The sequence below is a fragment of the Plutella xylostella genome, chromosome 7, assembly GCF_932276165.1.
Source record: "Plutella xylostella chromosome 7, ilPluXylo3.1, whole genome shotgun sequence".
NCBI lineage: Eukaryota > Metazoa > Arthropoda > Insecta > Lepidoptera > Plutellidae > Plutella > Plutella xylostella.
Window position 1 is genome coordinate 5,081,579 of NC_063987.1, and position 19,620 is coordinate 5,101,198.

Genomic DNA, 19,620 nt, shown 5'->3' on the forward strand with positions numbered 1-19,620 from the left:
GAACTAGTGATGGGTTACTGGGTTAGTGATGGACCACGATGAAGGACCAAAATGGCCAAAACTCAAAGCGCGATAATTCACCTGATTGAAACATAATATTGCAAGAAGAAGTACTTCACAAGTTCTAGTTTCAACTATATTCGATTTGTATTTTAAACGTTAGAGTTTTCAATCTTATTTTAATTTTTTATTATATTTCAGAACAAGAATGTCATGTTATTTTGCATATTGGCACACATCATTAAAAAAAATGAAAATAAAAAAAGTAATTTTACTGTCTATGGACAAAATGTCGCATTCTGTTTTGGTGTTGTCTTTCAATAAAGAAAATCAATTTCCCTAATTTTGAAGTATTTATCACACAAATTAACCCCAAAGTTTATATAATAAACACACAGGCAAGTAATTAATGCAGGTATTCCGTTACTTTTCCTTCAGATATTGCTATTTTCATCTCACACGAAATCATTTTTGTTTTACCAATGATTTATACGAAAGTAATAATAATTTGTAGTTAAACTTAACCATCACGTTAAATATACATGATTCCTGTGTGCCTGGTAGCTGTACTGAATCGTGGTGCAACTTTTAATAACGGTACCGATGCTTTCAAAATGTAACCAACAGGATCTCTACATTTGAAAAGAAAACCATTTATTTACTTCAGCCCAATGTAGGAGAGCTTGGTAACTGAACCGGTTGTATTGATACACTTCATAGCATGCCCATTGTCGCTTTCATTAAATATATAGTACCCCTAAGCACTTCTTGTATTGTCAAATACTTGTTTTCAGAGGAACAGAATACCTTTATTGAATAGGTAGTCTAGGGGCAGTTAAATATATCATGTCTGCTAAATCACTGAGTAATAAGTCACATTTAATCAGTTTGTTATGTTTTTAGCCATGAATACGGCAGCACCAACCTCTGCTGATGCCTGCCTCAGCATTGTGCACTCCCTAATGTGTCACAGGCAGGGCGGAGAAAGTGAAGGCTTCTCGAAGAGAGCTATAGAGTCGCTTGTTAAGAAACTGAAGGAGAAAAGAGAGGAATTGGACTCTTTAATCACAGCTATCACAACAAATGGAGCACATCCAAGCAAATGTGTCACTATACAGAGGACACTTGATGGACGGTTACAGGTAAGAGCCAATATGCCATGATTAACAAGAAAGGCAGAAATTCAATGATAATCCAACTGTTCCCATACATACATCATGAGTACAATTTGTAATACTCAGTGCCCAAATATTCTGAGAATGTTTCTCTACTTCCTTATTTTGATCCGAGTCACTGGTGTTGAGTCATTTCTTAATTCACATTAACTTATTTATAGCACATATCAAGTTGTAATTATGGCTTCATTCAAGTAAATAATAATAATAATAATAAGATTATAAGGGATTTTCCTTGGGTTTACTTCTATAGTCTGCACAGGGAAAATCGTCGGTTGGTGTCACATTTCATATAGATTAATGTTGTCAAACGGGCCTCTACATGTTGGCTTCGGCCCCATGCACGCCTTCCAAATGCCCGGGACCCCATGGTCCCGAGACGGTAACGACATAATAATAATAATAATAATATGTGGGGACATCTCACACACGGCAATCCGACCCCAAGCTAGGCAGAGCCTGTATTATGGGTATCGGACAGCTGATATATCTACACAAATACATAGATAGATACATATTAATTATAAATATCAACACCCAAGACCCGAGTACAAATATCTGTCTTTAAACAAATATCTGCCCCTGCCGGGAATCGAACCCGGGACCTTCGGCATAGCAGTCAGGGCCACTAACCACTACGCCATTCGACCGTCTGAATAATAGCAATGCTAAATGGTATTAGGTATGTGAGGAAATCATTAGGAACTAGATTCTAGATGTGTACCCTAAATGCACTGAGCTCATTCCAAAGCTCAATACACAGCAAAAAGTGAGCTTGTTTGCGAGCCAGCTGTGATGATCACTTTGGGGATTCATGAGCATTTGTGCAATGCAAAAATAGAGTTTTTTTCAGCTATTCCTAAGAAAGTTGGATTCTCTACAGGTACTCATAAAATTAAACAAATTATATTCTGTTTTCAGGTTGCAGGCCGCAAGGGGTTCCCACACGTGATATACGCGCGAATATGGCGATGGCCAGACCTCCACAAGAATGAGCTCAAGCATGTTAAATTCTGTCAGTTTGCCTTTGACCTAAAATGTGACTCAGTGTGCGTGAACCCTTATCATTATGAGAGGGTGGTTTCACCTGGCATTGGTAAGTTATATTGATCTTGATAAATCTTACAAGAAGTCATTCAAATTATTGTTTAGATAGTGATCTATGGGCCTGATCTAAATCTGTGAGGGTTAATGGACACATATATTATGTTATGATCAGAATCAGAAGCAGAAGTCAAATAATATTGAAAAAAAAATCCATCATAATTGCCCAGTTTATTTCTATGTAGATTAGTAGGTATTTCAATTTAAATTTTTGGGCACTTTGACTGTCTGATTGACCTTGACGTGATTGCTAACAAAACACCAACCAACAATTTATAATCACAATCCCCAAATTAATCTTTGCAGACTTGTCAGGCTTAACCCTACAGTCTGGTCCGAGCCGGCTAGTCAAAGACGAATACACGGCGGGGCTCAGTGGCAATGGCATGGACATGGACACGGGCGAGCTGGTCACCATCCAACATCACGCCACGAGCCCCCGGCACCACCACGGCAGCATGCCGCACCACCATGCGCAGTTTCAGCCGGCCAACATCATCATTAATCAGGGGCCAGGTGAGTAGTGTGTGTGTGTAACCTGTGTTTTTGGTTGGGGTTTCTTCCTATGCTGACTGTCGATTGTCATTATGCCACCAATCTGCTGTGCTGCAGGCGGCTATTGACGGCATGGCATAGGAGGAAATCTAATTGATATACATGTCTGTGTTTTGGTAATCTTCTCTAGCATTAAATGAGGCTTTTCTAAGCCTCCAGTAATGAACGATTAAAAACAGTCTTGAAGTTATCGTGTATGTGAAACTGTCCTTCATCATAGCCATAAATGTTTAGTCGTATCAGCAATGTTTTTATTATAATTTGCAAAATCGCAGCCAATTTTAATTTTCGTTTCTGCTTCTGTCTCTTATCTAGCAGCGGAAAGTCTACAAAGCATGTTTTCGTCGTCGCACGCGCCGCGCGCGCCGCTGCGGCCGCCGGGGGCGCCCCAGCACGCGCCGCCGCCACCCATGGGCCACTCGCCCGGCGCACAAATGATATCCAACCACCCCACAGGCGCGCAAATGTCGAACCCCAACGTCAACCAAGGCCCACCTCAAATGGGTCCCCAAAGAAACTCTGGCACCCCTCACATGGGCCCTGGAACCCCACACATGGGGCCTGGCACCCCTCACATGGGGCCTGGGACTCCACATATGGGTCCGGGCACTCCGCATATGGGACCGGGGGGTATGAGCCCAGGGGGCCCGCTGGCATCGCCCCGCATGGCCCAGGCGCCCACCCAGATGTCCCCGGGCACTCCGCAGATGCCCAGCATATCGCAGAGCATGCCCATGCCGAGCCCTCAGCAGATGATGGGCCAGCAGAGGGCGCTAGTGCCCAAGCTAGAGCCCCCCGACACGATGGACGCGAGAGCCATGTGGCTGCCGAAAAGAATGAATCACTGTAAGCTTTGTTTCTTTTATTTATTTTGCATTTTTATTGTGCTTTTGTTTTTAAATTATATTTGGGAAGCTGTTCTTTTTACTGTTATACTTAAAAAGTATTATTTTCAATGATGATTATTGGTCTCCTACGGCAACTTACAGGCAAAATTGAGTCACAACCAGTTGGTACAGGCACTATACTATGTTGGTATAGCCAAATATTTAACAGCAAAATTAAAAGTCTTTTTAATTTTAATTTCCAGCGTCGATTCCCGTGGGTATGTCACCGGGAGCCACCACGCCGCTCATAGACAACGCTAACACGACATTCTTCGCTGCCGAACCCACCGCCGCCGACACGCAAATGACGCAGACTCTACCCAGTAAGTTTATTATTAATCTTGCACAAAATAAGTATGTTTAAGTTGTATCTGTACGTCTGAGCAGTGAGGGAGTGGCTGACGCTAATCTTTGACTATGTTAAAGATTACACAGCATCTTGAAATAAGAGCCAATAATCCAATAGGCCTAGGCATCTCTACCATGTTAAAGATTACACAGCATCTTGAAATAAGAGCCAATAATCCAATAGGCCTAGGCCTCTCCCAAGGCGCCACAACTCTCTAGCCTCCTGATCCTTAAAATCTCTCCCATTCTTATACTTCAACTTTCCCCCCACAGTATCAGCGGTGGCGGTGTCGTCAGTGCCTCCGGAGCCGCAACAGAACGGGCTGGGCCCCGCCACGCCGCTGGCCAGCCCCGCGCCCGTCGCCAGCCCGCCCGCCGCCGCGCACAACGAACATCAACAAGGTAATTTTAGAGGGATGAAGTAAGAGCAAAATGGCGGCTAACATACTCATGAAGTAATGGTAGGATAGCAGTTTTTGCGTGTCAAAGGCGTCGTTTGTTTTTACGCATTCCGTCCGCATCTCCAATGAGACCTGAAAATGCGTTGGTTTAAGCTCCCCACAGTCAGTATAGGAGCCGCAACAGAACGGGCTGGGCCCCGCCACGCCGCTGGCCAGCCCCGCGCCCGTCGCCAGCCCGCCCGCCGCCAGCTGGGTAGAAACTGATAGTTATCACGTCGGGGTCACCAGTGTGATAAATCTCAGTTAAAATAACCACATCTAACTGGACTTTGTGCTCTAAAGGCCGAAAACCGATATACTAACTTAATTGTATCTACGTATGATGTATTTTTATGGGTGTTGGCAAGGAGCCTCCCCGAGTGACGTATCACTTTATAGGTATACCTACCACTGGCCCACCCTGGACAGTCAGCGAATGACGCTATTCTGACATTCTACCTACCTACAAACCTAGACGCGTTCTACTTAGTTTTTTCACCGCACTCAAGAACAATCAAGAAGATATTTGTGGTCATGCAATTAAAATATAACTGTTTACATACTTTTGTTTGACTTACTCTTAGCTTAAATTATATATTTTAGACGTGTTTTTTGTCGCAGGCACATGGACGGGCAACAACACACTGACATACACGCAGAGCCTGGCGCCGCCGCCCGCCGCCGCGCCCGCCGTCGACACGCCCACCCACCATCATCACTATTGTAAGTACTCTTTATTACTAAAACTTCGATGGCTTGTGTGGTCTAACTATAATAATGTGTAGTTCTAAATTATGGTTTCAAAGTTTTGTTACGCAATGTACTGTGGATCAGTTGCGATAAAATGTTTGAAATCCACAAGAGTGAGAGCGTTAGGATATGCTATTCTTGCTCACACAATTACACACGTAGCATTATGCACCATGCCATGCGGTTACATCACGAGTCCCAATAAAGTCCTTCACCTCCCTATTAGTAGTAGTTTGTAAAAATTAACGTTCATCATTTTTTTTTGTATTTATACGATGACTAAAAACATGTGACTTTGACTTTATCACACAGATCCCTTGGTAATCTCTTTTTTCCCCACCCATAAATAGCTAATATTATTTGATAATAATGATTACGTGTAGGTGGTAATTCACTAAATTTTTTTACAGATAACGGCAACCCGGGTGGCCTGCTGTCAAGTCAACCAGCGCCCGAGTACTGGTGTTCAGTCGCGTACTTCGAGCTAGACACTCAAGTGGGGGAGACCTTCAAAGTACCTTCGAGCAGACCTAATGTTACGGTAAGTAAAGGTTAAATTTTATTCGGCTAGAGAGATTTCGTTAGGGTCTAGTCATGCTAATTTTCAATGGAGGGAAATTGAACTAATTTATGACACTATTTTGTGGTATCTTCGGAAAAGTCTTCGTCATATTATTATTCTAAGGGTCTAGACAGACCCTTAGAATGATAACCAAACGCGAAGTCCGATCGATCACGACATCACGCCGAATTGAACTGCAATCGGACTTCGCGTTTGGTTTGCAGTCCTATTGCAGTCGTGTCAACTGCCGCTTCCTGTTTAGTTGAAATATGGAAATTTTATGTACAATACCGTATTTATTTGTTTCAGGTGGACGGCTACGTAGACCCTTCAGGAGGAAACAGATTCTGTTTGGGCGCCCTCAGCAATGTGCACAGAACAGAACAGAGTGAAAGAGCGAGGTAATGATCGTAAATAATTATAAATAATCGATTCTATTCCCTGTGAGATTCTGTGAGTGTCTACATCGGACTCACTCTAGATTATTTCCGCCCACGTTGTTTCAGTGTGGCTTGGTGTCTTCACATAATCATTATATATATTTATGTATAAATAAGAAGGTTTCATCACGATATTTTCCTTCATCGTAAGAGATATGGTATACATTGTACAATGAAAAAAGAGGTCCGTAGGATTTAAGTAAATACCTATACATTGAGCGTGCATTCCTATCGGCTGACCTACTACCACACTCTCTGAGCTACCTCCACCCTTTCTAAACCACAGATAAAAAATAAACACTACTTCTAAACTACAGCTCTTTATAAATCTAACCCAACACCTCATTCCAGACTCCACATAGGCAAAGGCGTGCAACTAGACCTATCTGACACCTGAACAATATCGTTTATTTACAAACCCACATATTTACAGACCATCTTACCTGTAATTATTAGTACGAACCACCATTTATAGAATAACCTCTTACCCAAAACCTCCCACTTCCAGATTCCACATAGGCAAGGGCGTCCAACTAGACCTACGTTAATTACAAATGTTAATTACAAACCCCCCTTATTTACTACTATCCTAAAGCCCTGTTTCACAATGTCTGGTTGGTCTGTCACTGTCAAAACACTAATAACAGAGAGTGACAGCATGTCTTTTATCTTACAGGTAGCCACTACTGTCTACCTGTAAGATAAAAGACATGCATGTCTGGTCATTGTGAAACAGGGGCTAACTGTAATTATAACTACGAACCGCCATTTATAGAATAACCTTTACCAACATCTATCTCACTTCCAGACTCCACATAGGCAAGGGCGTACAACTAGACCTGCGCGGTGAATGCTGCCCGTCTGGCACACGCCTTGTAGGCAGAGAAACTTGACCCCTCTTAGAAACATGTTACTATGAGAGGTCAGGTTTGTCTGCCCCTGACCGTACATTACCGCTTATTTACTGACCATCCTAACTGTCATTAGTACGAACCGCTATTTATAGAATAACCTCTAACCCAACACCTCCTTCCAGACTCCACATAGGCAAAGGCGTGCAACTAGACCTCCGCGGCGAGGGCGACGTGTGGCTGCGCTGCCTGTCGGACCACTCCGTGTTCGTGCAGTCCTACTACCTGGACCGCGAGGCGGGCCGCGCGCCCGGCGACGCCGTGCACAAGATATACCCCTCCGCCTGCATTAAAGTGAGTCTTTGTGTTTTAGTTCACGTATACTGCGATCTAAGAACCGAAAACGGCGACATAATATTGTCTAGTAGCGTAGAATATTTAAGAAATTACTGTCACAAGTGACAGTGTCCAAAGTAACATCAAGTACTGATCCGGCTCGGAGGACCCAAAATGTAGAGTTTTAGTTTTTAGAATTTATTATTATTATCTACTCTGACGGAGAATTACATACAAATCTCTGCTAAAATACTTAGTGCGTCGGCGATACCTAGGCTCGGTAATAATTGTTGGATTCTATTGCAAACGATTATAGGCTCGGTGCTAGACACTAGCGGTCTTATTCATAAAAAGTTACGGGAGACCTATAGGCCTGCTATAAGCAAATGTCAAAAAAACTTTATCCATAAACGATCCATAGCGCTAAAGAACTCTCCAACTGATTCGTAAAACCTTGATATGCTAAAGTTGGCTGGACCCTACTATACACCTTCCGTAAACCTCCTCTTGTACAAAAACATGGCGGCCGGTCAACAGCTGTTCTGCTTTATTGACGATTTGACATTTGTTGTGAGTTAATATCATGGAAGTAATAATACAACAGGAATGCGCACTGCACCAAAAAAACGAGCCGACAAAGATAGTCAGCACGGAGCCCTCCATCTCTTTCTATTTTTGGTGACCATAGTTTTAGGTAATTCATGAGACATCACTTCTAATCTATCATGTCGCGAATAGGTGTCGATGGTCTCAAAGTCACCTATTATTCGAATAATTCGATTGCAATGTAGGTACGAATGTATTTTGGTGATATGACAACTGAGTAAACAAATGGGGTGGGTGATGTTTTTTTTTCCATATCAATTAGATTTTTATAAACATTTTCATAACTGCCTGTGCATAAATAACTGTAATTGGTGTGTACAGTAAAACTATAAAGTCCTGAAAACGGAAGTGGATCCTTACTAATTGCTGAAGACCGTATTTAATCGATCTATTATATTTATTAAAAGATAAATCCGTTAAAAAGCCATTATCAATCGGTATTTAATTTTAAAAATTGATGTACAGGTAAGTAAATAACTGACAATGATAAAAAGTCTTAGCAAAATCGCACTCTTTATTGTCAGGACTTTATAGTTCGACTGTAACGATAATAAACACTTGCGATGAATCGAGATTTATCATCGTGTTTAAAATGATGAAAATTGGTGGGAATTACTTGGAACCACCTTTGCTATGTTTCTTCATTGGAAGGAAAGCTGAAATTTGGGAAAATATAATTTGGGTGTAGTGTTGACAAGAAAGTGTCAAAACAGGTTAACATTAAACGCAACTATGTACATAAAACGTGTTTTCTCTGTGGGTGTTCCGTTTATATAGTCTAGTTGATGAAAATCATAAGATTTCAAAAAAATATCTCAACCTAAGTGCTTCCGCCGGTTTTAAGCTTGATAAATTATCTTATAATACTCATATCTATCACCAAAAAAATCAACAGCTCATAACTCTTTACCAGCCTTATAACATAACAGCCACAAAAATACCTAATGATACTTAGGTATAAAATAAAACAAAAAGTTGAATGAAACAGGTCCTAATTAATGGAAAGTGATTCAAAAGTACGAAGGAATGGTCACCCTAACCATAACGTCTCTCACAACAGTATAAACGTCATCCGTCATCTTGACAACTTCGGTCTTGTCGTAAAGTATTTAGAAAAACTACCAATATTTTTTATGAAATTATTATTCATTCAAATACCAATAATTTCATTAAAATTACATGTTTATAATGATTTATTATAAATTTGTTTTTGAAAATGATATGATATACAGTAGTCTATGAGTTAATTTAATATTTTTTTTGCATAGCTCTCTTCGTACATAATCTACTAAAGTTTACACAACTAAATCCTGGCAATTGTTAGAAAGAGAGGAAGGGCTCTGTGATAACCCTCTCTATCGGCTCGCGGCCTCTTTCACTTCAAATATAAATCTTAAGGTGAATTCTTTAGGTCTATTTTAGTTTGCATCATTTTGGTGAGTGCGCATTCCTGTTGTATTATTACTTCCATGGTTAATATTTGCTGAAAATAAGTTGCCATGGTAACGTAAAAATTTAATTATTATGTGTTCCGTAGCGACATCTGAAATCCATGTTATTAGGAGATAGCATCTCCCTTATCGTCACGCCAACTTGCAGTTTTCAAATATTCGCGCCTAAATTCCACGCTTCTCATTGGTCAAGCACTCGGGCGGCGTCCTTTCTAGCCGTCAAGTTGGTGAATTTTCCGCCATTATTGCGTCCAACTTAAAGTCGTACGCATTGCAGTTTTTTCAAAATCTTGTTTTAACTGAAATATTAGCAAATTTCCAACAAGATTTTGTTCGCGTCTCGCGTGTTGTGTGAAAATACCAAAATTAAGATGGATGCAGTGTCAGATGAGTGCAATTCGACCGCGGAAGTGTTTTCCGCAAGTCAAAATGGCGCGTGCCTTTCCGAAGAAAATGAGTGTGTGGTGTACATGCTGCGGTCCCCCGTAGCAGGCGCGCCAGAGAAACACAACACGCAAGTGCAGGAGGCGGGCGGCCCGGCGCCGCGCCCGGCCGGCGCGGCCGCCGCCCCCGCCACGCCCACGCGTCTGCTGCCGCCGCCCTCTCGCTCTCGTAAGAGACGTCGAGATACGTCGAGTTCCCGAAGCCATGGTTCTCGGAGTGGCAGCAGCAGGAGCCGGGCCAGCAGCTCATCAGAGTGCGCGCGCCGCAGCCGCAGGGATCGCCGCGGCACGCGCCGCGCGTCCCGCCGTCGCGCGCGCTCGCATTCGCGCCCGCGCCACCGCCGCCGCCGGGGCGCAACCCGCCCCCGTGTCTGCTCATCGAGTTCTTCTGGGCTCGATACAAGGTTTGAAGTTCTGTCGCAGCAGCTGGTAAGTCAATTATCTGACTTAGTGAGTGCAAATAAGGAAAACCAACTAAAGCCACAAGAATTTTTACTTCCACCACAATCAAATGACGAGGTGTGTAATTTATCAATTTCCATAAAAGAACCGTTAGTTCCGGCGGCGCCATCTCATAGAGTGGCTAAACTTGTGGAACATCAACACTTTAACAAAAGTGACTGGAAGTCTGTGCGATATGCTGACACCCAAAAGAAATATTTAGCGTGTCCCGCGTTCGTAGACTTAAAAGTTAACGAAGAATTGGCTAGCCTGGCCGACGAGTCGAGTTCCTTTATTAACTGGCCTCGTATGGAGCGTAGTTTTGCAGCATTATCGAATGCATTTTTAACTCAAAATGAAATAGTTAATTCTTCACTGCAAAATGTTATTGACTGGGCGTCAAAGGTCAATGAACCGATAACAGCTTCTACCTTGTATACGAAAATGAAAGAAATTTTTGATAAGGATTCTAAGTATAAACTAGTGTCTCAGGATATATTACAGATTATTTGCGGAAAGCGGAACGAATGTATTGCGGCACGTAGGGGGGCACTTTTGAAACTTATTGGCGATAAATATATCAGTCAGGGCGTAGACAATATTCCACCGTCATCTGAATATTTATTTAATCCAGTAATGCTGGCAGAGTACATCAATAAAATAGGCGGTATTGACAAGTTAAAGCGTGCTGCTGTGAAATATAACAGTGAACCACAACCTTCGACTTCAAGGTCAGGGTTATCGGTCTTTACATCGCCGACAAGACAACCCGCGCGCAGTGCTAGGCCGTTACAGTCGGTACATCCCGTGCCCCCGGCACACTCACACTCTGCTCATCCGTCTTATAAGCCAAGGCCCTTTCGTGGTTTTCAAGCAGGAGGGGGAGACAAAAAGTTCGATAACAAAAACAAGTCCAATTACAATAAATTCAAAAAATCTTATGATAAATGACTTATAGCCGTTTGTATGTGGCTGCCTTCAATACTACCTTCACGTTTGGGAATCACTCATGGCGCCACCTGTAGTACTAAAACTAATAAAATCAGCTCGAATCCCAGTTTATACGAAACCACCACTGATTATACCGTCAGCAGAAAACATAATAAGTTTCCATATACAGATGTCGCAAAGAATGACTGCTCAGATAAACCAAATGGTTGCAACAATCACCAATTGGATAGCGAAAACCCTCAGGACTCGAGGATTTCACATAATTGTGTATCTCGCCGATTAATGCCTTGTCAGTCAGTGCAAAGAGAGAGATCCTTTTAGAACACACAAGAGCAACCATAGATCTTCTACAAAGCTTAGGATGGATCATCAACTTTCAAAAGTCCATAATGACTCCATCAAAAAGTCTGGATTTCTTGGATGTGGGTTGGGACATACACGCAAACTGCAAGTCCCACCCACCATCAAAGACAGACAGTATTCAACAGTCAATTACTCGTCTGTTGGCATGTGGCAGTTGGATCCTAAAGCAGGCACAACGCCTCTTAGGGAAACTCAACTTTGCAGCCTTCATCACCCACCGGGGAAGGCTGCATTGCCGTTTTATGCAAAGACACTGTCAAAAACTCTAATTATGCCCCCAGACAGAGTTATTGATTCCAGAAGAGGTTTCAACAGAACTAAAGTGGTGGCTACAGAATCTGCACATCCCGTCCTTGATCCACGAACCACATCAAGTGATATATTACCTGGCCACAGATGCCTCAGACCAGGCACAGGGAACCCAAATAAACGATTCCAAAGTCATCGGCCAGTCGGAGAGTTTTCAGATGTCATGGCATTGCAATTGAAAGGAAATGTTCACTGTTATAGGTGCCATAAGAATGAAATACAAGACACTCAGACATACAACAGTATTACTGCAGACTAGAGCGACAACTGGACAGTTATGGCCTACATCAAGAAAGAAGGAGGGACCAGGTCGTTGACCCTACATTGTCTAGCCAAGACACTAATGGACCTCATTGACGAGCTCGACATTATGCTGATACCACAGTACCTTCCAGGCCCTTACAACGCAAACTGCTTGTCACGTGGTCGACCAACTCCAGAGTGGCATTTACTCAGCCCAGCAGTAGAAAGGATCTTCAGCCTTTGGGGCATACCTCAAATCGGTTCTTGTTCATAAATCTGTTATTTATAGTATGTGTGAAATCAGTTCTCAGGAAAAAACACCGCAGAATCCGGTAGAAAAACACGATTTAAAAACTATTTCAGTAGCAAAACCTGTGCCCATGAAAGCACCCATCTGGGATGCACGGGTGCTCATAGAATATCTACAACATTCTTCTCCACAGGTAGATAACTGGTTTGAAGTAACTAAGAGAATAGCTGTTTTACTCCTATTATACTCGAGGCTCAGGGTACATGATTTAACTTTGCTGCGTTGTGACAATGAACATTTAATTGACAATGGTAATAGTATAGTCCGAATTCCTGTATTTGGTTTAAAAAACAGATACCAACTCATTTCAACAGTCAGGTTGGAAGCTGTTATCGGGGGGCAGATCATAATATTGATGTAATTTTCTGGTTAAGACGTTTATTAGAATTGTCTAGTATTAAGAGAGAGGGGAAACAGCTCACTGAATTGTTTTTAACATGTAGAGGAGAAGTTAAACCAGCTTCGGCTACTATTATTGGTGGATGGATTAGACGTTGCCTTAAGGATTCCGGTATAAGTGCTTCACCAGGAAGTACACGGTCAGCTGTTTCTTCCTTAAACTGGATAGAACCTGTAACCTGTAAATGACATTATTTCTAGAGCCAATTGGCAATCTGTGATAACTTTTCGTAAGTTTTATCAAAGAGAATTGCTACCAGTTGTTAAACCTAATGAGGGCAAACATTCCTTGTCATTATATTTTGAATCTGTGTAATACTCTATTGTTAGTATTATATTCTTGTTCTTGTTACATTGTGATTGAGATAAGAATATTTTGTGTGATAATAATTATATTTTTAGAAAATTGATTTCTGACAGAATTATTATGTGATATTACATGCCTAGATAGTAACATAATTATTCTAAGTTTGTTGTGATTAGGTCCTATAGGTTCATGGCCAATTTATTTCCAATAAATTAGTATTATTATATAATATGGTTTCCTCCATTTCATTGGTATTTCCATAGTTAGTACCTAGATTCTCATCACAGCTTTATATCTGATGATGATCAAAGTACCTACCTACTTCACATTATTGCGTCATCTCTAGCCGCCAGGTGATAACAGACATTTCTCATAACATGGATTTCAGATGTCGCTACGGAACACATAATATTGGAGTTTTACCTACCATTAAAACTCTTATTATGTTTCCAGCGACATCTGAAATCCAGCAAGCGCTACCTGGCGCTGCATTATTATGATTATTCGGGAATATAATGGCGGAAAATTCACCAACTTGACGGCTAGAAAGGACGCCGCCCGAGTGCTTGACCAATGAGAAGCGTGGAATTTAGGCGCGAATATTTGAAAACTGCAAGTTGGCGTGACGATAAGGGAGATGCTATCTCCTAATAACATGGATTTCAGATGTCGCTGGAAACATAATAAGAGTTTTAATGGTAGGTAAAACTCCAATATTTTTTTTGTGGGTTTTGGCTTGGCCACTGCGCCTTTAAGCCAACGTAAACTTTTTTAAGTGCCGCGCCGTGGCTAACATAGATAATATAGATTGATAAATGAATGAAAGTTTTCGCTATTTTTGTTTATGGTTTCGTCGGACCGGCAACTTAATAGGGTAAATGTCAAAATGTTTGGTCTGTGAAATCTATTAGCATCACTATAGTTATTGAAGCTTTACGGAACTATTATGAATAGAGATTTTTACGAAACCTCAAATAGGCTTAATGTGTTCCGTAACTATTGAGCTCAGTAAACCTACTTTAAGGTTTTTTTATGAATAAGACCGTAGGGCTAGACGTGCACTGGGACTGACGAAGGCGGATACTAGTATTTAGTCTGTGGAGGCGGAGATTTTTACGTAATTCTCCTCCATAGAGTAAATCATACTAGTGCGTGCCTCCACGTCGCCCGCTGGCGTCGTGGACGCTTCCTCCCTAGCTGCTATTGACAATATAGTGTCTATTAACTACTAGCTGTCTTCAAGGATGAACATTATGTACGAGTTTGACAAGATACAAAAGTGTACATCAACGAATGAATCTACCTTTACCATCATCACTTACAATGTCTGCATTGTCCCCAGGTATTCGACCTCCGCCAGTGCCACCGGCAGATGCAGTCGCAGGCGGCGACGGCGCAGGCGGCGGTGGCGGCGCGCGCGGCCGCGGTGGCCGGGCACATACAGCCGGCGCATCCGAGTAATATATGACTTTGTTATTAGAGAGATAGAGATGGTTTTACTGTAGTCAAGCGGCCGGTGCATGCCAGTAATATACGATATGTTACTAGGGAGATGATTTTACGGCAGTGAAATCCGTTTTGTTACGTCACATTTAACATTATGTCAGAAAAAAATTACACTTGCCATTTACATTTTACTCGGCTTTACGCTTTGTTACTAGAGATAGATAGCTAGTTTTACTGCAGTGATGCTATATTTGTACCATTTGCGGCGTAATATACGTGTTATAAATAACTTTATTGGATTAATATTATTTTAGTGTACATAGTGTGTGTAGTGAGACCGTTTTAATAACGCCACATTTCACACCTGAATTTTACGCATCGTCATTTGGCACATAGCTTTAAAACCTATAAATAACGAAATACTTAACATTTACTTATATTCAACCGCCCACAGATCTAACAGCGGCGGCGGGCATAGGCGTGGACGACTTGCGACGTCTGTGCATAGTCCGACTGTCGTTCGTCAAGGGCTGGGGGCCGGACTACCCGCGCTCCAGTATCAAGGAGACGCCTTGCTGGGTCGAGGTGCATCTACATAGGTGAGTGGACGAGGGTAATTAGAATCTAGAATGAGATGAAAGTTGTTTGTGTGGTGTTGATTTTAGTTAGCACTTATGACACTGATAGGCAAGAAGAAGGAAGGCAAAGATTGATGTAATGCACGATGGAGCGATTGTGATTTTAGGCCAGTGTCGATACCGCAAAGAGTTATGTAATGTGGATGAATCGTGATTTTAACCCTAGTATTGAAAGGACAAAGGCAGGGTTCTAAGGACGTTTTGTACCACTATGGAAATGACGGGTTCCGTAATGAAAGTACCATGATTAGAGAGACACTGTACAGGTACACAAGTCAATTAATTACTAGATTTTTAGAAGCTGGGAGAAAAGAGAAAAACGGAAAAAAAGAATCTTTAAAATGTAGTCGCAATGGAACGTAAACATTCATACAGGAAGAATGGAACGTCAAGTGAAGTAAGGTTAATGCCAAGTACTCTGTGATTTACGTCATAAATGTCTAGGTTGGATCTCAGTATAATGATAAAAATTGACAAACCAGAGCAGAAAAATTGAAATGATAAAAAAATGTGTCATGTCAACAACTAAACGTCAACACCATGTCAACACTTGAACAACACAAGACGAACACCGTGAATAATAATTTGATAATAATATGTTAGGTATATCAAGTTATATGTTTACGTTTAAATAAATACGGGACGTGCAACGTACATAATAAATATAATGATTTTATTAATATTATCGACTAGATCAGGCTACTACTTTCATCATGGAATAATGTTATACTTATCCAACTTCTGAAGTTTTAAATTGCCATTCCGCAACAGGGAACTGCTATGCCATTTCGAAATGCTATATGTAAAGGTTCTACTATATGGGTATGCATTTGGCGAGTAATGTAATGAAATAAATATACTGTTTAAAAGATCATTGTTTTATTTACATAACATAATTTGCCTGGAATCAACTTTAGGAATTTTATGTTCCTATTACCTACTCTATTATATTCTCTGTTGGGGTGTAAGTACATGCACCTGGCTCTCTAGATATGCTAAATCGAGATAGGTATGCAGGTTTCCTTCACTGTAAGTGTGATGGTATACATTTTAATTAAATTCAAAGAACACATTGGTACATATCAGCGCCGGGATTCGAACTGCAGAACGCAGTTGCTCTTCTCATATTTGATTTAGGTATTTATCATCCTATGGTTCATAGAAAATATTGTCAGGATTTTGCGTGTTCTTGTTCTGCTGCTTCTGCAGGTTCCTGATGAAGAAGTGGGACGGGAGCCTGCCGGGGAAGTGGAACAGGAACCGGGTCTGGTTCTCCCCTTTGTCACATTTGTTCTATATCTTCAGCAGTTTCAGCGGTATTCAAAATATTAAATAATTAGGTTAGGTAATGGAAAATGAAATAACAACTACTATGACAAGATTGACAAGCAAGATTCAGTGTTATTAGATTTAAATATTCAAAAAATATCGATTATAGTGAATCGAATAAAGAGAAAAAGAAAATGGTTTACTATGGATAAAAGTCTTCAAGACTTAAATATAATGATATTTTATAAACCAAATGTACTAGTTTTGGCACAAATAGTACCAGAACATGTAATTTATTGATAAATAAAATATCTTTTGTATTTAAGAATGTATCGATATTTCTATTCGATTACTTTTTTGATTGTTGGTAATATTCCGAGGTCTGGCACCACTGTTGTTACGTTCCGTTCTCTATATGTTTTTTTTACGTTCCATTATCCTTAGATTTAAATATTCTTCATTTATAATTTTTTCTTTTCCCCCGACTTCTAAAAATATTGTAATTACTGAAAATACCTTATCTACACTGTATTAATAAATGGTGAAAACATGGTTCTGAAACGCTCCAAAAAAAAGGCGGTACGCCCACTGCCGTTCTCCTTTATTATAATGCACGCTACAAAGGATATCAGAAAATGTTACAAGATATTTATAGTAGTGTTTAAGATATAAATAGTTTTCCAATAATTATATAATAGATCGTTGTATAATCTAACCTATCCGCAGGGCACTGCAACTGTTGGACGAGGTGCTGCACACGATGCCCATCGACGGCCCTCGGAGCAACATCGAGTAGGAGTTATTCGGCTTCTTTTGAGGCCTTCGCGATCGCAGCGTTCGACAGACACTTAAATCGTGCTCAGTACGCGCTAGTGCGTGCCCAGTACGTGCTAGTGCGTGCCCAGTACGTGCTAGTGCGTGCCCAGTACGTGATAATGCGTGCTCAGTACGCGTATATTAAAATGTGCAAGTTTGTTCAAGGATTGTGATGGGTGACTGTGAACTAAAAGGAAAGTGATAAATACGGAATTGAATTGTGTTTAAATTGCAAACTAATCTTTGTTATTTTTGTTACCTACTGTGTATTTTTGTATACTACGGTTGCTATAAAAGTTTCAATTAGATTAGTTTGTTGTTTTACTAAAGAAAGATATTGTTTTTTGTTAGTCGGTTTTGCCATATAATATGTTGAATGTAGAGCATTTACTTTGTTTATTTAGAAAGTGAGACTTGAAATAATACTCTGTTTAATCATTAGTATTTTATATTTTTTGGCCGTCTTCCATTATCAAAATTATTTTCTATTTTTATTGGCAATCAAATTGGCGTTGTTTTTTTTATGAAGGGCTATGTTTGTAAAGTAACAAATTGCACATTTGTTTTAAAGTGCGTCGTTCGAGTTTTTTTTAAAACAGGTGAACTATATTAAATCTTGTCATTTTATATTGGACTCTAGAGTATATGTTTTGTCTCTTATCTTTCAAGGAGACTTTTAGTTCATTTAGCGTTAACCCCTAACAGTTAGGTAAATGATAGATATAAATAGATTATATTGCAGTATTGTGAAGGAGACAAACTAAAGAACATTATAAAGGATCTCAGTAAGTAAATATATATTTCACAAATCCTAAAGATTGTAGTTATATATTTAAATGAATACAATATATAACGTTAAGAGTGATAGTGCTAGTAGATACATATTTACAGTTGGTTAACCAAACTTGAATAGTAATATGAGATATTGATTTTTGTAACAGCTATACCAAAATAAGCATTTTATAGATAACGACTATGACAAGATGTAATTATAGTTCAACTTGAAAGAAGCCAAATGGGAAATTAGACTTTAAGATATAATTTGTAAGGTAGTTTATTTTAAGATAGCCGATAACTTATGTTTTATTTTTAATGTTTTTCAAATGTAAATATATAATTGGTTTGGTTAGTACGTGTTGGAATGTAAGGCTGTTGTTTCGTTAGCTTTATGTGCCTGCCTTGGATTGCATTGGAGGATTCATCAAAAATATGTATGTGAAAAAGTCATAGTTAGAAAACAAGGAATAACGCACGCACAAAACACTGTCAGTTAGGCAACACTATAAAAACACTTTAGACATCTAACAAAAACAAAAGCGGTGTTTGCACCTGGCAATCAAAAATGTAGAAGTCGATTGTTATTGTAAATAGGGTTACCTCCGTGCAATTCGACTAGGAATGTTGTTTGATCTGTGATGTGCTAATGAAATTGTTTGGTAAAGTTTAGGTAAACACGTACTAGCCGTTTAGAATCAAAAAGATAATTTTAAACGAATATCTGTCTACGTCATTAATTTTCGTATTTGTGCCTAGATTTAAGAGTAAAATGACATATTTTGTGTACGAAATCGTAGGAACGTTATTTTTTATAGATTTTAAGAAACGATAAGCGTTTTATATCATTTTTGAGATTTGTTTCGTATGAAGAATATTCTTTACTATCGTTTAGGTATTTTGTGTTCAATACAACTGATATTATACATTTTGTTATACACAAAAGGCGTTATAAATAATACAACGTATTGTAAATATTTTCAATAAAATGTTGTATGATTATAAATTCACGTAATTTATCAAAATTGGACTTGAAGTTATACACCTGCTATAATCGCAGCTTCGTAATGATTACTTATTATGTAATTTATTGTCATCATCATCAGGTCCTGGGATCCCTAATCAGGGACATAGGGCTCGAAGTGTAGATTTCCACTCTGACCGGTCCTGTGCCATGCCTTCGACTTCGTGCCAGCTCATGCCGAGGGCGGCTGCCTCCTGCACGACAGTGCGACGCCACGTGGTTTTTGGCCGTCCCCTCTTTCGCTTGCCAGATGCAGCCCACTTTGTCAGGGCGATTTTGGGTGGATGGTCTTCGGATCTCCGCAGCGTATGGCCAATCCAGCTCCACTTCTTAAGCCGGATTTCCGAGTCAATTCTCCTCTGGTTGGTCAGTCTCCATAACT

The 19,620-nt window shown here is 40.3% G+C and overlaps 1 protein-coding gene across 4 annotated transcripts; it reads left to right on the forward strand.

Annotated features, from left to right (window-relative positions):
• Positions 1-266: 266 nt before the first annotated feature.
• On the forward strand, positions 267-19,302 carry LOC105390488 (mothers against decapentaplegic homolog 4). 4 transcript variants are annotated; one of them, XM_048622005.1, is made up of 14 exons: positions 267-398; positions 904-1,142; positions 2,097-2,271; positions 2,586-2,795; positions 3,150-3,680; positions 3,925-4,044; positions 4,343-4,471; positions 5,131-5,232; positions 5,670-5,800; positions 6,131-6,222; positions 7,298-7,466; positions 14,614-14,728; positions 15,172-15,316; positions 17,351-19,302. In XM_048622005.1, exons 2-14 carry the CDS (start codon positions 906-908, stop codon positions 17,418-17,420), a joined length of 2,226 nt encoding a protein of 741 aa, XP_048477962.1. In that variant the 5' UTR covers positions 267-398; positions 904-905; the 3' UTR covers positions 17,421-19,302. The 4 variants fall into 4 exon arrangements, with proteins under 4 accessions (XP_048477962.1, XP_048477961.1, XP_048477963.1 ...); XM_048622004.1 differs by having other exon boundaries at positions 279-415; XM_048622006.1 differs by having other exon boundaries at positions 279-415; positions 3,153-3,680.
• Positions 19,303-19,620: the final 318 nt, after the last annotated feature.

Excerpts from the sequence above, each read along its gene's own strand:
- LOC105390488 (XM_048622005.1), top strand. The coding sequence starts at position 906 with ATGAATACGGCAGCACCAACCTCTGCTGATGCCTGCCTCAGCATTGTG. Across the intron at positions 6,223-7,297 it reads GAACAGAGTGAAAGAGCGAG|ACTCCACATAGGCAAAGGCG; the intron begins GTAATGATCGTA and ends ACCTCCTTCCAG. Across the intron at positions 15,317-17,350 it reads GTCGAGGTGCATCTACATAG|GGCACTGCAACTGTTGGACG; the intron begins GTGAGTGGACGA and ends ACCTATCCGCAG.